This window comes from Temnothorax longispinosus, chromosome 5 (assembly GCF_030848805.1).
Source record: "Temnothorax longispinosus isolate EJ_2023e chromosome 5, Tlon_JGU_v1, whole genome shotgun sequence".
NCBI lineage: Eukaryota > Metazoa > Arthropoda > Insecta > Hymenoptera > Formicidae > Temnothorax > Temnothorax longispinosus.
This window is the reverse complement of record NC_092362.1, coordinates 2,114,680-2,132,722: the sequence shown is the minus strand read 5'-3', so window position 1 is coordinate 2,132,722 and position 18,043 is coordinate 2,114,680. Positions and strand designations below refer to the sequence as shown.

Here is an 18,043-nt window from a genome sequence, read left to right as displayed (position 1 = left end):
TTTTTCATTTAACATTTCTCGTGCTCGTCGCATTCATCGCGTGCTAAGTGAGCCAAAAGGTTAGAGCTTGCTAACCGGCTATTACACTTAAGGATACAATAATTTTTAGATAGAAAGATTATGATTTACTACATTCCTATCGATCATGAAGGAATTATCGGTTTTAACCGGTATTTTACTAGCGGGACGTATTCATTCTTTGACTGGTTGAAAAATTGCTATGACAAATAGAGCTAATCGTTTTTTTCTGCGAAATTATGTTAACATTCGTATATCGAGACATTTGCTTTCTTCTTAGAAAAATATGCGAGGAGTGAAGAAAAATATGCGGTGGGAAGTTTACGTTCTTGTACAAGCTACCTCGTATGCTATCGTAAGTCATTATTACATCGTTAAAATAATTATAATAATTTTAGGAGGTTTTATAATTTACCAAATTACGACAAATTTAATTCTAACTGCATATTCGCGTAATCGAACCGAAGAACACATCGGATTATTAATAACGATAATCCGGGAGCTCAATTATGCGCCCAAATGATATACTTTGCAATGGACCACGTGGCCATTTCTCCGACCAACAAATTATCGAACGCTTTCACCAATCACCGCGCGCCAATACTTGTTGCATACCGATTCGGATCGCTGCCTCTTTTTAGCACTGATGACACGGTGTGTTACCGAATCTCGAGCAATCTCACGGCAGGAAATAAAAAAGAGGGGAACGATGCTAGAGGTCACGTGCGGATGAGGTAACGGCGCAAGGCGGCAATTAACCCGTGATCGTAGATTCGTTCTTTCTCGATCACTTTCGTCGAATGCGGATGCCCATGCCGGAGGATTCGTCCACTTTTGCATATCGAGCAGCGAAATGAGCGCTATTCCGCGCGTTAGCACATTCCCGGCTCCCTTCTTGATTATACCTCGCGAATCTGAACGGGGTATGTTTCACTTACCGAGATTCGCACCACATATATTTAGCGCCGAATACCGCCTATCTTAATCTCGGCCCGCGGTAACCCAAGGCTGGGCATTCACGTCTTCTAACACATGAGAAATGTTTCCGAGCGCTCGGTTTGCTCAATATAAGCCAAATAGAGAAAGTTAGCGTAGTAATAATAACATCACGATGTAACGAGTGACGTTTTATATATTTATAACTCTAAAAATATATACAATAACTAGAAACGTCTGGTTTCTGAGAGCATAATCTTTTATTCATAAAATCAATAATTTGCTGCAAACAATTGTATCAACTGTATTCCCAATTTAATCGGAGACAGGCATCTATAGACAGGCATTCACAGAGTAAAATAAATGTAATCGAACGTTCTTCTCGCCTTAATAATCAGATTAAAATCTGATTGTTACACAATCCCGCTATCTGCATCGAGAAATAAATCATGTCGCAGCTTCATTTCAGTATAATGAAATTAGAGGCTACCGACGCGCGCATGGAAGAATAAACACCGATATATTCCTTTCTCTTGGTTGTGATTAAAAAAGAGAATCCTTCCATGCGCGTCCTCCGGCATTATCCTGGCCGCGTCATAATTTATGCGAACAACGGCGCGCGGCGATCCCCGGCGTTGCCCCCATCGATCATCCTCGTGTCTGCTGAAGACGTTAGGAGAGGAGGTGGCATCTCGAGGCTGCAACGCCGAGGTTGCATCCGACTCGTACGAACGAGCTGTGGCGCGGTGCGGCGCATCACGCGCACACCTCCTCCAGAGGCCTATTACGGCCGGTGAAGCACCGCGCGCGCGACTTTCTCCCCAATTCCTCTGCATTCCGCCGTAGATCGCGCGCTCGTTAGCTACGGTCTCGTCTCCGCGCGGATGCGCCTCCACTGAATCCCTCCGTGTTTTACCACCAACAAGGTAGAATGCCTGGGTTCCGCGACCGCATGCACGCCGGGCGCGTACCACTTTAATGGAAAGTATGTCAACCGCTCGCGCTCGCGAGAGGAGAGGATGAGTCCGCGATCAGATTATCCGATAATAATATCGGATAAGCGTCTTTGTTGGCGGCAGCGTCCGGGCGAGAGCAATCACGCGTGTTACGTTTAGGCGCGAGCCTCGTCATCGAGAGCGTCGGAGGATGTCGGCGAGAGTACTCTCGATCGGAGATCCTTCGATCGGCGTGCAATTATTTATCCTCGCTCGGTAGCTCGAAGATGTAGATAACAGTTTCGCGATGTATACATACAACATCTGCTTGGGCGATAAATTCATTTTCATTCGTTATTACGAAAATAGGTTATTTGATAAATTAAATTTACGCGAAAGATGCAAAAATAAGGTCAACGTTTTACTCTTTTTCGATTTCAACGGAAATTTGAGATTTATCACTGAAATATTCAATTTATGATGCATCTTAAGTCTTGCGTTTAATTTTGATTTTTTATTTATATGTTTAAAATTTATTTAAAATTATTTAAATTTTGGTTGAAATTATAGAGTACAAATTTTCCTTTAAAAATCCAGAGAGACAGACTGTAATTTTAGACCAACAGAAATTCGAGGCTGAATAAGTACTGAAATATTCAATTTATAGTGTGCAATAATTTTACGTTTTAGTTTGTTCTTTTCTATTTATATATGTTTAAATTTTATTTTAAATTATTTAAAATTTAATTTTGATTGAAACTATAGACTCTGTAAATGTTTCTTAGGAAATCTAGAGAGACAATGCATACTTTCTAGCTCATTCTCTTTAGGCTAAAAATCAGATTTACGGAAAAATAACTACACACAATGAGCTTGCGCACGCAATTGCATGATTTAAGATCATCGGCTATAATTTTATGGTGACGTTGTACACGACGTTCACGATTTACGCCGCTACTGTATCATTTGTTCCTGGATACGTTTTTCAGCGCGGTCTATTAATCAAGTTTAATAGCAATTATTCATTACCGTCCCCGGAAAAAGAGCGACACGAATTTCTTCCAGAGAGACATTTGTCGTCCGTATACATATCAAGAAAACCGCAACTGACCGTACCGTGATATATAAACGACAAAAAGTCGCGTATGATTAGCGACGAGAAATGATCAGCTAATGTCCGATGAGTAAAGTTATATCATCCTCGTGTGCGCAATCATGCCTTGGAATTTCTCTCATTAAATCACATTTCTGTATTATGGATTCCGAATGTCATATTCGCATCGCCACGGTAATCGATAATTCCCGTTGTCGTAATCCGGGGAAAAGTGAAATCATATGTTTGCACTGTATGGAGAGAAGCGATATTGCATCGGTGCATTATTACTTATCCGTGAGCGTGCTGTTATGCGATTGATCGCTGTTGAGCTTGCGCGTATATCGCCGTTCGTAAGACAAGTTTGCTATTAAGAATGATTCGTGCGGAATACAGGAATTTATTTTATGTGCCTGGAATGCCGCGAGCATCGGAGTCTCTTGCGTCTTTTACGATCCTTTTGTTCCCTTAATGATTGGCGGTGCGACACGCGATTATACAATCGTGCGATTTGCACAATACTTTACATTTATTGAAAAAGAGAAATTTTCGTTTGTAAAGAAATCGATCGAGATTGCCTTGTGTTTGCAACTCTTTTTATTGTTCTATCCTTGTTCTACAAGTGCCTGCAATGTGCGGCGTGTAGTAATCGATATCCAATTATCCGTGAAAATAATTGAGTTTGTAATTAATAAGATATTGGTAGAAGGGATGCACAAGTATAATCTAAGATATAAGTAAATTTATATATCTTGGATTATTTTACATTCTTTATAATTTTTAATAATATTTTTGTTTAAGAACAATATCGAGAATTAATTTTAATTAGAACCGCAAAATAACTTTAAGAGATAGCTTTAATATTTGCAGCTATAAAATAAAAAATTGATTATCCATATAAAGCAGATTGTAAAGATATATAAATCAATTATTGATTTTTAAAAACGTATTTTCTCGTAGAGATTAAATAGAGATTAAATAGAGGAGATCTAATATAAAAAAGATTATATTGTATCTTTTCGTCTAGAAAAGATTATATTGTATTCTCGCGTCCAAAAAAGATTATATTATTGTATCTCTTCAGAAAAGAGATAAAATTTCAAATTTAATAAAAAATCTCATAAAAAATAAATATTAAATATAAGAAATGTAATAAATTTTTCAGAAGTCGTAAGTTCATTTATTTAATGGTATCTTTTTTATTCAGAACGATGGTTCTAAGCATGTGTTGGTTTTTTTTCATTAAACACACTCCTTAATCATAAAGCAAATGTTCAAAGATTGATGAAGGCTGTTTTCTCAGCCTAGCCGTAACAAAACCTGCAGGACTAATCGATACAAACGCTTCCTCTTACTCTTAATAATAGTGATTTATCGCGCACGTCGACGAACGTGCGCGTAGATATTCATAATGAGTTCGTGGTCTTTATAGTAATCCAAGTAAGTCGCGACGACGATCATCCGTCCTCGATTAATACCCTCGTAGAATCTTGCATTTAATCGGCTGTAATTATGCCATAATTGGTAAACACATTGGTAGATTTAGAAAATAAAAAAACATATACGGAATGGATCTTAATGTGAAAATCTTGCTCATCTATGTTTTATTAACAAGTCACGTAATATTTGACAGTTAAACGAGGAATTCCTGAGATACGTGTTCCACACTCGATTAACTTATTGCCTCGTTCTGTAATAACGGAACAAATCCGATTTCACTCTATGTGATTTCTCATTTTAATCATTATACTCTATTGGAAAGTGTAACTTTTAATCGTTTAATTCTGAACGTACGTTTTTGTCGCTCCGATTGCGTTTCTCTAAACAATTTAATGATAATCGTTCGAATGATTCGTAATTCTGATATGCTTCAAACATGGTGTATCGAAAGCTCATTGCGCGATATGACGTAATCCGTTCGTTTGCTGTCTCGCAATGAGTACACGCTGAGCGCAAATTTGATGAAAATGAACTACAGACCGATGGTCGCGTTTAACTACCAGCGGAACGATTTGTTCGCGCACCACTGAATTTTTCGCGTTCGATCGCGTATGAATGGTCCGTGTAATAGATCAGATAATAAGCAATTGTGCAAACGCGGTATGATAGTCATTAAAAGACCATTAGCTCACACTCCTTATTACGTGCCGATGAGATATCTTCCACGTTCGAGTATCATCGATGATCGATGTCGCCAGCATTTACTTGTAGGGTATACTAAGAAAGATCCGAGATTTTTTTTACATTTCCTGCATTACTCTTGGCACCGCGGCTTCTTTAAAAATTATTTCTAACGCAAACGTAGTCAAAGCGTTAATATCTCAGCAGCTAGTATGAAAAGTAATAGCTTTATTTCAGACATTCATCCTTTTCAAGTTGGATAAAATTTACTGCCTTCCACGAGATTCTTTACCTGGAAGAGAACAGGTCATTGCTTTTTCTTCGAAGAATAGTTGTCCGCAAAAGAGAAATTTCTTTATAGATATCTTTCAAATTTAATAAATTTGCTTTTAAATAAAATACAAGAATTAGATTATATTATAAGAATATAAGAATTAGATTACATTCTAATAACAAAGAATCATATAAAAATTAATTAGTTCTCAAAGAGTATCTGAGGAAAGGCTGAATTAAAAGAGTTAAATATTTTATTATGTCAAGCGTAAAATTAAATTTTTGTAAACTTATAAAATTACTTTTATAAGTAATAATTTAAGCTTGTAAACTTGTGAAATTAAAATTTTATTAGACTCAATTAGAATCCAAAGAATCAGTGATTTCAAGACGTACGTTTGCTAAGAGACTTTGATTTCAACATTAGCTTAACTACGTAATTAAACATTTTATCGAGTATTCGCTGAGGAAAAAATCGAGTATTCGTTGACGTACCTAATAAATTACTAGATATTATTAAGAGTAAGAACGAGCGTTTGCATCGATTAGTCTTGCGCGTTTCGTCACGAGTGAGGAAGCATTTATCATTAACCTTATCCGTCTTACGATTGCAGACTTGGATGGTCCCCCCAAGCACGAATAGTCCTTCAATAAAAAAATCTGTTGATGAAGGGAAAAAAGGAGAATTTTATAAGAGCCTTAAGGGCTACGATTGAGGACGACAGTTTGTATATCCGTCTTCCTATGTCTGTTCTACTTGAAGTATTGGAAGACCGGCGCATTTAAAATCGCTGAATTTGCAATCTACGTTAAAGTGTCCCGTTTTCTGGGTTGCATAGAACCCGGGATCAATAATGGCCTTTCTTGATAAGAAGGGACTTGCACAGGCACGGCGACGTTTCAGAGAGAACGGAAAGCTCGCGCTTGTGCTCCGCACAAGCTTGTGCTTTCGTTCTCCCTTTGTTAAATTCCGAGTTACGCGGACGTTGTCGCCGTTTGTGCCACCGATATCGATTCTTGCCACACACCATATGCACCGTCCCGCGCACACGTTAGACGTTAACGGCCAAACAATATCCCTTCAGCTTCTGCGACTATCTCGCAGAAGTCATCGACTCTTGCAAATTTCCTCGGTGTCCGTATGCTAAGTACCTGTCGGTGCTTTTTTTTCCCTCTCTCGCCGCCAGCGTGAACGATGACTTCTGCGGCTCGAGAGTCTCACGTAAGAACGTTAGTCACGCTCCTCGCAAGGCTGATACATCGATCGAACGGTTCGTCCTAGTTTCGCAAAGATCGGATCATGTGATGGTCGTTTCTATATGTATATGCACATCCGCGCCGGGGATGTGCTGCTCGCGCTTTCTTCTGTCATCGGCTCTCGTCTAATGTAACGGAGAAAGTGCTCTGTCGTAATATCGCCGTCTAATCGCAGGGATGCCTCCTTTTAGGTTCCTGGTTTGGTAGGTGGCAGGCGCCTGGTTTGCCCGGTGCATTCATTATCGCGAACGCGCCTCGTTACCGGGGAACCGGGTAAGATTATGCCGAATACCTCGCAATCACAGTAAAGCCGCGTTTATCGTATAACCAACAGTCCACCGCAGTCGAGGAAGAGTCGCGGTCGGATGATATATAGGGTCATAGTTCGATCACGGCAATAAGTAATTTACATGAGCAAGCAAGCTTAAGTCAAGCTTCAGTCAGATTTATCGTGAAATCTGTAGTTCGAGTTGGGTCATCGGAATGGAACGTTCTTTAAGAGAAGGCGAGAGCAATTTTTTTCGGATGTTCTAGTGAACACATTAAAAAAAAATGTATGTTGACTTAACAATAAATTTAAATTAATCTTCAAACTTATCTTCGCCAGTAAATAATTAACGAAAATAAATTTGAAGAATATATTTATAGAAATGTATCTTTAGTTTGCAAGTGATTAAGATAAATACGAATCTCTTATTAGACAAATTACAGTTAATAGATTTAATCACTAATGAGAGAATATATTACACGCGGTTATTTGCAATTTATAATCTGCAGAAATTGCACAAATTGCACTAGCTGCATTACTTATATTTAAACGTGTGCTCATAATTGCTACAGTTCTCTTACTTCTGTATTAAGTCTCTCGTTCGCTCCCGCATTCGGGAGGTCGCGACCCATTGGGAAAGGCCATTAAAGTGTGAATCAAGCCGATTCGGGCCGCACGGCGAGTGACTGGCCGACGCTAAAGGTATAAGTAACGTTTGCTCAATCCGTTATTAATGTTATTATTCATCCGACGAACGAAACCGTCTTCCGACTTCTCTTCACGATTTCAGTTCGACCGGTTCTCCATGCGGATCAAATCCGCCGGTCGTTCGTCTCGCGATAAATGTCACGCGCTGCATGGCGCATTGTATTATTCGCGGAAGCCAAATTACACGCTTCGACAATGCGTCTATTGCGAACAGTGTACCGCGGTCGACCCTGACAATGACAGTTACTGACCCCACGAACCGGTTGCGCGTCGTGCCTCGCATTGCGCGACGTTTGGAATTGCACGCACCGATTGAAACCCGTTTGCCTTTCCGATCGTGCTTCATCACATAACGTTGCTACCCGTCATCGTAAATGCATTCTGAGAGTACCTGCGAGATTGCTCTATTGTGATCGTACATATGCCAGTTTCAGCACTTGTTTAGATTAGATTAGTGCTGCAGTTATTTTCGCTACAACGAAGTTTTGTTAATTGCGGAGTACTTTTCCCATAAAAATTAAGTACGATAAAAACAATGTTTTTAAAAGAGCGTATAGTGGTCCTCGGAGGTTCTCAAAGAATCTATAATTGAAAAGTCGCAGCTATCATTACGCACAATGACTAGACAGCTTGTGCATATGATATTTTGCAACGGCGGCATATTTTGCACAGCGTGCACTTTTATTTATCGCGTAAATCGTAAAGCTCAAAGAGAGAGAGAGAGAAAGAGAGAAAGAGAGAGAATGTATCGATTCTTGTAGCGGCGCCATAAGGCGAACGTTGTTCGACCCGCGATTCGTAAAATTTACAAAGGCAACCGTGTTGCCTTAACCGAGGATCCCGCAACACGCGGTCATTTGCAATTTACAATCTACAGAAATTGCATAAATCGCCTTGCGATATTGGCTACGCCATCTGCTGCCCGCCGTTTTTCGTCCTATTTTACGTGACAGCGAGTTTCATCGTTCGTATCGTATCACGGAGAGATGCAATAATGTAGTCGGTAGTTGAGGAGCTGAAAAATTTCGTCATCGCTGCATCTCTGTCGGCATGCCCATCGAGTGATACCCCTTAGGTATGTACATACGCGCATCTCGGAGCGGCCAAAAAAAAAAGATTACGTTTCGAGAGTGTGCACGTGACTATTATGCAGCGAACATCAATCCTTGAAAGCTAAAATTTATCATTAACGAGCGTTTCACACAGAGCTAATGTTTTCTCACTTTAAGCTCCAAAACAGCCTGCGTTTTAAATGTTCTTAATATGAAATGTTCTTAATGAAGCACTTTAACTTCCTTTCATAATTTATACGTATGTTTATTATTACGCAAAGATGATTCCATTTTAAAATCATTATTTCCTACGAGATTCTGCTTCTCTCTGTGAAAATGTTTCATTTACCTCTCGTTCAGTTTCAGTTAATTAACTTATTTTACATTACGGAACGTTTTTACAAAGTAACAGGTTGTGCTACGTTGTAAAAGCATCACGTAAATTGCGTGTAAAATTTCACCGTGCTCTACGTGATATAATCATCTTTGAATTAAGATTTTCTTCGCTTGACTGATTCGTCAGTTATCCCCATTATGCATATAGGTAAAGCTCAATTACGCACGCCAATTAACTACACATACGGTAATGCTTGCTGGTCGAGAGAGATACGAAGGATAGGGACGGAGAGGTGTACGCTTCTATTTCTATTTTCGCGCAACGAATACAGTCGAATGCTGCGTGTCTACGGCGGGATCGGTACCAGCTGCAAAAGGTCGGCTTGCAAGTCAGATCTGTTAACAGGTGATCCGTCACTATCACCGCTCCGATGGTCTACTTTTCGAGCAAGATGGTCCGCGTGCCATCCAAGGTTGGCTTGCGTAACGGACCGGTAATTTCCAGGCTGCGCGCGGCGCCTTCCCATTAATTTCTACATTTTTCACACGACCATCGCCTTGCCGTTGCACCAAATAAGTTCAAGCGAGACCGTCCGCGGAATACATATATTCCACGGGACCTTCGTGGTGCGCTGACGAAACGGAATTCGCGTTTCGTCGTGAATTCATCCATTATGTATTCATGAAAAGTGACTCATAATGTATTACGTTATACATTTTCAATTTGCATCGTGCTTTTATTTTGCATCCTTTGATTATTTCTTAATGCTCCAGAAAGAAGATTTATCTCTAGTTTATACCGTCATATTCCGTTATCAGAAAATACTCCTAATATTTTATGAAAAAGAAGCAGATATTTCATGAATTTTCATAATATGTAGTTATAAAATTTATTATTAATAATTATAAAGTTCTTGGCAATAATAATTACTACAAATTATGTATTTTAATTAATATTAACTGAATTTGAACTAATTTTGATATTTCTCGGTTCAATTTTTGTCTAAAATTATTTAAAAAAAAAATGTCTTTTAGTAGTGATAAAACAGCTCGTGCAATTTATCGTTTAATTGGGATAAAAATCCGTGATGCGTCACAGCCGCGAAGCGAGCGATTTTTCGTATCTAGTCTTCATTAATTATCAAGCCATTTATACAAAACGATTACTGTATGCAATATGCAGTGCATTTACAACGCGACAGTGCACACAAATTACATTCTTAATTTGTACGCATTGTTACGCGTTGTTAATTAGCCATTGACCTTTGTTATCTCGCCCGAAGCTAGCCGTTTTCCAGACCAAAGTTTAATTGGCTTTGCGTATAACTCCTTTCATTACAAACTGCAGCAACGGGCGTCTGATTATTCGCGCGATACTACTAACTGGCTGGAATTGCCTGTATACGCGGTTACTGCGGGTATATACCGATCTCGACATGTATCCCGCAACTTACGCGCGTCTATTTCCATCGCACCTGATACCCCCGGTATGATTAAGTGTCATTTCTCCTCGTCTCTCCCTCTTTCTCTCTCGGCGGGATGACGGCGCGTCGTCCGCGTCGTTGAAACAATCCGACGAGAGTGATGTGAATAGCAGGATGAGGCATTTCGTACGACCCAGTTAACTATGTCAGACAATTTAAGACGCGTGAACGAACCGCAGCGAGCCTCTCGCAACACGTTTATCTAATGTAACGTCACTGCCATGGGAATCCGCAAAATCATTTGCCTGTCGAATGACTCGACTCGACTTGACTCTCCGCTCAACCAACCCGGCTCGAGACTCCGCGGCTCGCATCTCTCAGAAGACAAGAGACGGCGCGTTACGAAATACACGCAACTATAAATCGCGAAACGATGATCACACGTAGCCCGCGCGCATACACGAATTTATGTAACCTACCCCCGACACGAACAATTTGAAATGACTAATTATAGTAATGAGAGGGAAGGGAAAGGCAATATGTAGTAACGCACGTATGTGTTACTCGTCTCTCGCGCGGGTTACAGTAACCCGCGGGACCTATAGTGAATAGAGACAACATAATTCTTGCAAAGGTGTTTCCTTTATTTCGCGCATAAAATATACATAATGGCATCCCACGTAGGAGTCTCAAACCATTGTTATAAAAATATAGGTATATGTATATATAATTATGTCATGCGTTGCTTGCTTAACTATATATGACAATGATACGCTCTTCGAAAGAAATCGGACTCTCACCGCTTCGTTATTTTTGGATCGCGTGGAAATTAATTAGGTACTATCATATTTTGTCGAAATGATAATTGCGCTGCTTCTCCATTTTAAAGATATGACGCCCAAAATGCTAAGTTATAAAGTTATTTTAAACATTTTTGTAAAAAGTACACTCGCAGTTTTATGTGTTATAATTTACTTATACAATATTTGTTATTGCAATCCTATAAATATAAACTTGTAGTTTGAATTATACTAACAAAATATGTCGTATAAATCGTTAAAAATTGTGTCCTGTACGTTTCATAATCAATTACATTGTGTTTGATAAATATAATAATTGACTGTGTTAAAAGTGTTATTATATGACACTTCATTAAGGCAAGAATGCCTTAAATTGTTAAACCGTGCACCTTATTACGCGTTTTCACGTGTTTGATTACATTTAATCGATATAATCTTATTTCTAACCGTACAAAAATCTAAGTGCCGATCATATCCGCATGACGTCCGATTCATCTCTTGATAATAAGATCATAAGTGGTATGGTTTATATTTTTATTAAAGCTGAATAAATAAATACGTCGCGTTTTAATACTTACAAACTGCATATATTCCATCAACGTCTTCGGCTGGTTTTGATAGAGTAATCGATAATATCGGTTACAATAATAATAATTTTAATAATTATTACATTGGCAATTAAATATCAATATTACTATTAATAATAACGTCAATAATTATTTTTGTTTCTGTGTAGGGATAAAATTGGATTAGAGTATAACGTTTATTTAATAACAATAAAAATTTAATGTTTCTAATTTAATTAGTATGATTCAATTAGACGACAATGAATATATCCAGTATACAGGTCTTAATATTATTTACTCATGATTTCATTAGAAGGTTTCCGTTAAATACTTCTGTTTGATGCGATTTAACATAAAAAATATTTTTTGTATATCAGATCAACGTACGATTTATTAATTACTTTTAATATAACAATAGATGGCAAATAAATCAGAGAAACAAATTATTTGCAATTATATTGCAAATTATATTGCAATTAAACATTTTAAATTTATAAAATTATTCTATAATTTGAGAAAATAATATTTTTATGTTTTACTATAATAGTAAAATGTAAATTATATGTGTATATTATAATATATTAATATTGAATTAAAACGTATTTTATGTATATTTTGTATATAATATAAATATTAATATGTAAATATATGTATATATATATTTTTATATAAATATTTTTTACTAGTAAAACTAATCGGAAACTAATACATAAGCAACAATATAAACTGCATCAACTGAAAGCGTGGAAACCTCAGAAAGGATGAGTAAACGGTTAAGCAGAATAATCGGATTTCCTATATGTAAAAGTAAATGCAATACGAATTATCGATATCACTTAGATTACGCAAGTATAGAGGCTCGTATTTACACGTGTTATTCGTCATCAACAACGGTGGGAATCATTGTTAGATGCCGATTGAAAGTTTAGCTTCATGTTTATCCAATTCGCGGCGGCAAGTACTCACGATCTGGCATCGCAGGGCCTTGCGGTGGGAACGGCAAACCCGTATCAGGTTTTCCAGAAATACCTCCTGGCCCAGAAGGCCCACTTGATGGAGAGAACGATGGGCTGCTTGGTCTACCGCTAGGATATCCACTTGGGCTACTAGGTCCAGGTCCTTGTGGACGACCACCCGGTGCACTTGGGAAGCCGCTTGGACCTTGCGGACCACTTGATGGAGAGAACGATGGGCCGCTTGGTCTACCGCTAGGATATCCACTTGGGCTACTAGGTCCAGGTTCTTGTGGACGACCACCCGGTGCACTTGGGAAGCCGCTTGGACCTTGCGGACCAGTAGGTCCTTGAGGTTGTCCTGGATATCCTGGAGATGATCCACCCGGTCCCGGATAACCCGGACTAGGTCCTTGAGGTCTTGTCGATGAGCCAGGAGGCCTTCCAGGATATCCTGGCCCGCCTGGTGGCGGCCCTTGAGGCCCTTGAGGTCCTTGAGGTCCCGGTGCTCCTGGCGGCGGACCTAAATAACTGGGTCCTGGTCGACCAGATGGAATTTGCGGTCCCGGTCCTGGGCCACCAGGAGCGCCTAAATCTCCTGGACTAGGTCCAGGTCTCGAGGGTCCTGCAGGTCCTTGACTTGGTGCTCCCATTATAGAATAATCATAAATATTTTCATTTAAATAGTAAAGGCTTGGCGCGGAGCTGCAGTCGAATTGATTCCACCATACACAAACGAAAAATTGCTGATGGAAAATTGTCCCGTTTGGACAAAGGAAATCGTAGGTCTTATTGTTGGCACATATGTGAAAAACTTGGCACTGGGCTTCCACGTCGGCATAATAACCAGGGAATTGTTGGGCATCGCAGCGAAAACCGGTCTCCGGAATTTCACTGTATATAGGATAGTCGCGACCAGGCTCGCCTGGAATAGCTGAATAATCACCTTCGTCATATGATCCATCATCTTCATGCGTGTATTCTCCAGGTCCTCCGGGTCCGCCAGGACCTGCCGGATGGCCAGTACCTGGGAATTCTCCTGGCCTTTGCGGGCCTGGTCCACCTGGAACTCCTCCTGGGCCGCTCGGGTAACCTCCTGGTCTTTGTGTTTCTGGCCCACTTGGAAAGCCTCCCGGTTCTTGCGGGCCTGGGCCGCTCGGGTAACCTCCTGGTCTTTGTGTTCCTGGTCCACTTGGATATCCTACTGGTCCTTGCGGGCCTGGACCACTTGGATAGCCTCCTGGTCTTTGCGTTCCTGGTCTAGTACTAGGATAGCCGCCGGGAGATGTTCCACCTGGGCCTTGTTGACCTCCAAGATCTCCTGGATATCCGCCTGGTCCCTGAGGGCCTGGACCACCGCCAGGTCTTTGAGTACCTCCAGGATAGCCAGTTCCTGGCCCTCCACTAGGATATCCACTTCCCGGGCCACTAGGCTTTTGTGCTCCACCGGGATAACCTCCAGGAGCTTGTCCGCCGGGAAATCCTTCACTTGGTCTTTGTCCACCCGGCCGACCACTAGGATATCCAGGACCTTCTGGCTTTCCTTCGCCGGGCCCACCGCTTGGGTATCCAGAAGGTCTTTGTCCACCTGGAAACCCGCCCGGTGCTTGTCCACCAGGTCTGCCACTAGGATATCCACCACTTGGTCCTGTTGGAAACCCTTCTGGTCGTCCACCTGGTCCACTCGGTGTACCTTGACCCGTTCCTGGCCTCCCTGTTGGTTCACCGCTCGGAAATGGAATTGATGACCCTCCACTAGGATATCCATTTCCCGGGCCACTAGGCTTTTGTGCTCCACCGGGATAACCTCCAGGAGCTTGTCCCCCGGGAAATCCTTCACTTGGTCTTTGTCCACTTGGCCGACCACTAGGATATCCAGGACCTTCTGGCTTTCCTTCGCCGGGCCCACCGCTTGGGTATCCAGAAGGTCTTTGTCCACCTGGAAACCCGCCCGGTGCTTGTCCACCAGGTCTGCCACTAGGATATCCACCACTTGGTCCTGTTGGAAACTCTTCTGGTCGCCCACCTGGTCCACTCGGTGTACCTTGACCCGTTCCTGGCCTCCCTGTTGGTTCACCGCTCGGAAATGGAATTGATGGCCGTCCACGAGGATATCCTTCACCAGAAGGTCCTTGACCCGATGGAAAGGTAGGCTGCTGCCCACCTGGTTGAACACCACCTGGGCGTCCTGGAAATCCTGATGGTCCTGTTGGGTAACCACCTGGTCTTCCAGGAGGTTGTTCACCAGGACCTCCAGGTGCCCCTGGACCGCCAGATGGATATCCTCCTGGTCTAGCGCCAGGACCTCCGCCTGACGTACCTGGTATAAGTCCATTTGTCGGCCTAGGGTAATTATATCCCTCGTCAGTCTGTAATATTAATTCTCATATATAGAGAATGTCCACTAAATCATAATAGAATAGATGAGATACGTAATATTTCGTGAAGAAACAAAAAAAGATGTAGCATTTTTTGCTAAGAAAGAATTACATAATTCATATTTTTATTATCGACATTTTTAACGTTGAAACTAAATATTATTTTAAACAATATTAATTTACTCATATTTGATACAATTTACTCATATAATGTATAATTCGGTTTAAATAGGTTTATTATCGTTTGGTATCACTTTAGCTCATGAGATCATGAGCTCATTGAAATCATGATACCCTTGAACGATTAATTATATCAGATTTATGGATTCCGACATCGTTAGAATCGTGCTGGTAGAAAAGTACGAAGGAGCGTCTTCGCATCCTCGATCATTGTGATCGTTGTGGAGTTACAACAGTTACAGTCACGATCGATTAATATGAGAGTGTTTAAACTTGCGCAACCGAAAATGCTGTTTCATAAGATGGGAAAGAAGGAGTAAAGATGTGTTGATCGTGAAAAATTGAAATGACTACATCACGCTGATTTACATCGACTTTTATGTACCGCTTTTCTAATGGAGATTAAAGAATGTGAAAACGCAGCTTAAGTTTCGAGTCGAATAAATTAATCGTAAACGAATTCGCGAATTACGTCAAAAGACACTATTATCTTAAGTTTTCTTTTTTTAGTGACATAATCTAATATGCTTAAGCGAGTTACTTACCTGAGCTAGAGCTGTACGAGTGACAGCCAGCAAGACTGAAACAAATAAAAACAAGACAGTATTATTTTTGGTCACGCACCTTGACAAATTGCGCGATCTTTATTTGACGCTGTTGTTACGAGATCGTTACAAATTTATCATAGTAAGAATTTTTATTATGACATCAATTATCTCTCAAGTGCTAACGGCTGTATGTCGCCGAGTCGCCTCCAGTAACTACCGCAATTCGTCGCGATGACGTGAAGTTGCGTGTGAGTCTCACAGAAGAGAAATGTGTCTTGAAAAATCTCTGACATAACTTCCCGTCTAATTAATTAAGGAGCATTGTCGAGCGCGCTTAGAGCGTAGGCACGGTGAAGTTATGGGTTCTTCGCACGCTTGGCCGTACGTAAATCACGAAAAAAAAATGAAGAGGGATAAACGCAGAAGAAAGGACCGCGCGTGCTAGAGAGAGAGAGAGAGAAAGATAAGCGAGCTGCAGTGCGTGTGCTGTGTTACACGAGAGTTGTGAAGACTCCCGTGCGCGTTTTCGCAATGACACCGTCATGCCGGTCCGCGGATCACGCAAGCTACTTGTTAAGTAGATACAGAACTCTGGTTCTTGAGCATGCGAGAAGATCCAGATGGTGATCTCTCTCAAACTTCAACTTTATGGAGTGATGTTCGCAAAAATAAGTCATTTATTTCAATTATTATGTAGAAAACCTGTGCGATCAGAAAGAAAAACTTTAAATACTTTTTTCTTAGTAAATCTCATTTGCTAATTATAAAGCTATTGAAAAAAATCTTCGATAAATGTTATACACAAGTAGCAAAATGAATTATAAGAATCTTAATTAATCTTTCCTGTTATCGCCATGAATATCGTTCTTGATGAATAACTGTAATTATCAAACGTTTCGTACGTCGATATCCGCAGGCGTTGACGTTGATAAATTAAGATCTAATGGTGACTTTACTTTGACATAGATTAATAGGTGTAACTGAGCAAATACGATTGACATGACCTCTCTGCGGCTCAAATAAGAGCGTTGTCACAGCGAGTCATAGGTAATCAAGAAAATTACTTTTTATCGCACTGCACATACGAATTTTGTTTCCGTACTCAATAATTTATCGATCGTGATTTAATTTTGAATTAGCTTTATATTTTTTATCATTTACATAAAATAGAACAAAACTTTGCGCTTACAAAAATAATTGCAATAAAAGCGAATTATCCAATGATTAATAAGACAGTAATTCATAAATCTTACATTGAATCTTCACGAAATCGCTAATAAAATTTTATTTCAAAATCAATTACGCATAGAAATGTAAATAGTAAATTTTACGGCAACGCTTTCTCTCTCATGATTTCCAGTTTCAATGGGCGAATTATTAAATACGAAATATAGCTGAATTATTAAATACGACTAAAAGCGCAAGGAATTGTTTGAATAGTTATGACCATCGTGAGCTTGCGGAAACTTTTTTTCCATATTTAAATGTACTATAAAACAATTTTACAGGAAATCTTTCTCCTGCCCATTCTTCATTCGTTATTTATTTCCACACCACGCATAATTTGGCCAAAAGGCCATTTCAAGCAACAATATCGCAGCACCATTATTCGTACATCTTCTTGTTGTCGGTTGATAGCCTCGGTTTTGGTTACCTCGAAACAATGGGGCGAAGATCAAGATGTAGCCGAACCTCGCGTGATCTACGAAGATAATCCGAGCACGGTACTCGATGCATCGTTCGAGAGGATCTTTGACCGTTACGTGGTTACACTAGTGTTGCACGATCGTCAGAGTATTGACGTAACTTGCCCGAAGGGAAGCCGTGTGGCGGAAACGGCTTAACCCGTTTATTTCAGCTATTTCTTCGGATTACGAATTTTTCTTAACTGGCATCTCCACCGAAAAAAAGTATTGCATTTACTTCGTAGGGTATCAATGTTAGGCAGTTATAGCAATACGTTTAAAACCTCTATTTTAATTATCTTTATTCGTCCTTATTAGTTGCTATATATCAACTATAAGGAAACTGCGATAGTTCATATTTCATAATTTGACTTTAAAATTGGAAAAGTTTGGCTTGCTTCTGAATTATTCTTCGTTTTTTTCTTTGCCTCTCCGAGCGCTCGCCTTTTTCATAGATTTACGATCTTGAACGGTGCTCGTTTTTAAGATTCGTAAGAGAAGCAAAGTGATAA

At 40.1% G+C, this 18,043-nt stretch overlaps 1 protein-coding gene across 1 annotated transcript; it reads right to left on the bottom strand.

Annotated features, from left to right (window-relative positions):
• Window positions 1-12,363: 12,363 nt before the first annotated feature.
• On the bottom strand, window positions 12,364-16,139 carry LOC139812817 (uncharacterized). Its single transcript, XM_071777912.1, has 3 exons — window positions 16,064-16,139; window positions 15,844-15,878; window positions 12,364-15,109 (listed from the first exon to the last, which is right to left on the bottom strand). The coding sequence occupies exons 1-3, from the start codon at window positions 16,137-16,139 to the stop codon at window positions 12,725-12,727; spliced, it is 2,496 nt and encodes an 831-aa protein (XP_071634013.1). The 3' UTR covers window positions 12,364-12,724.
• Window positions 16,140-18,043: the final 1,904 nt, after the last annotated feature.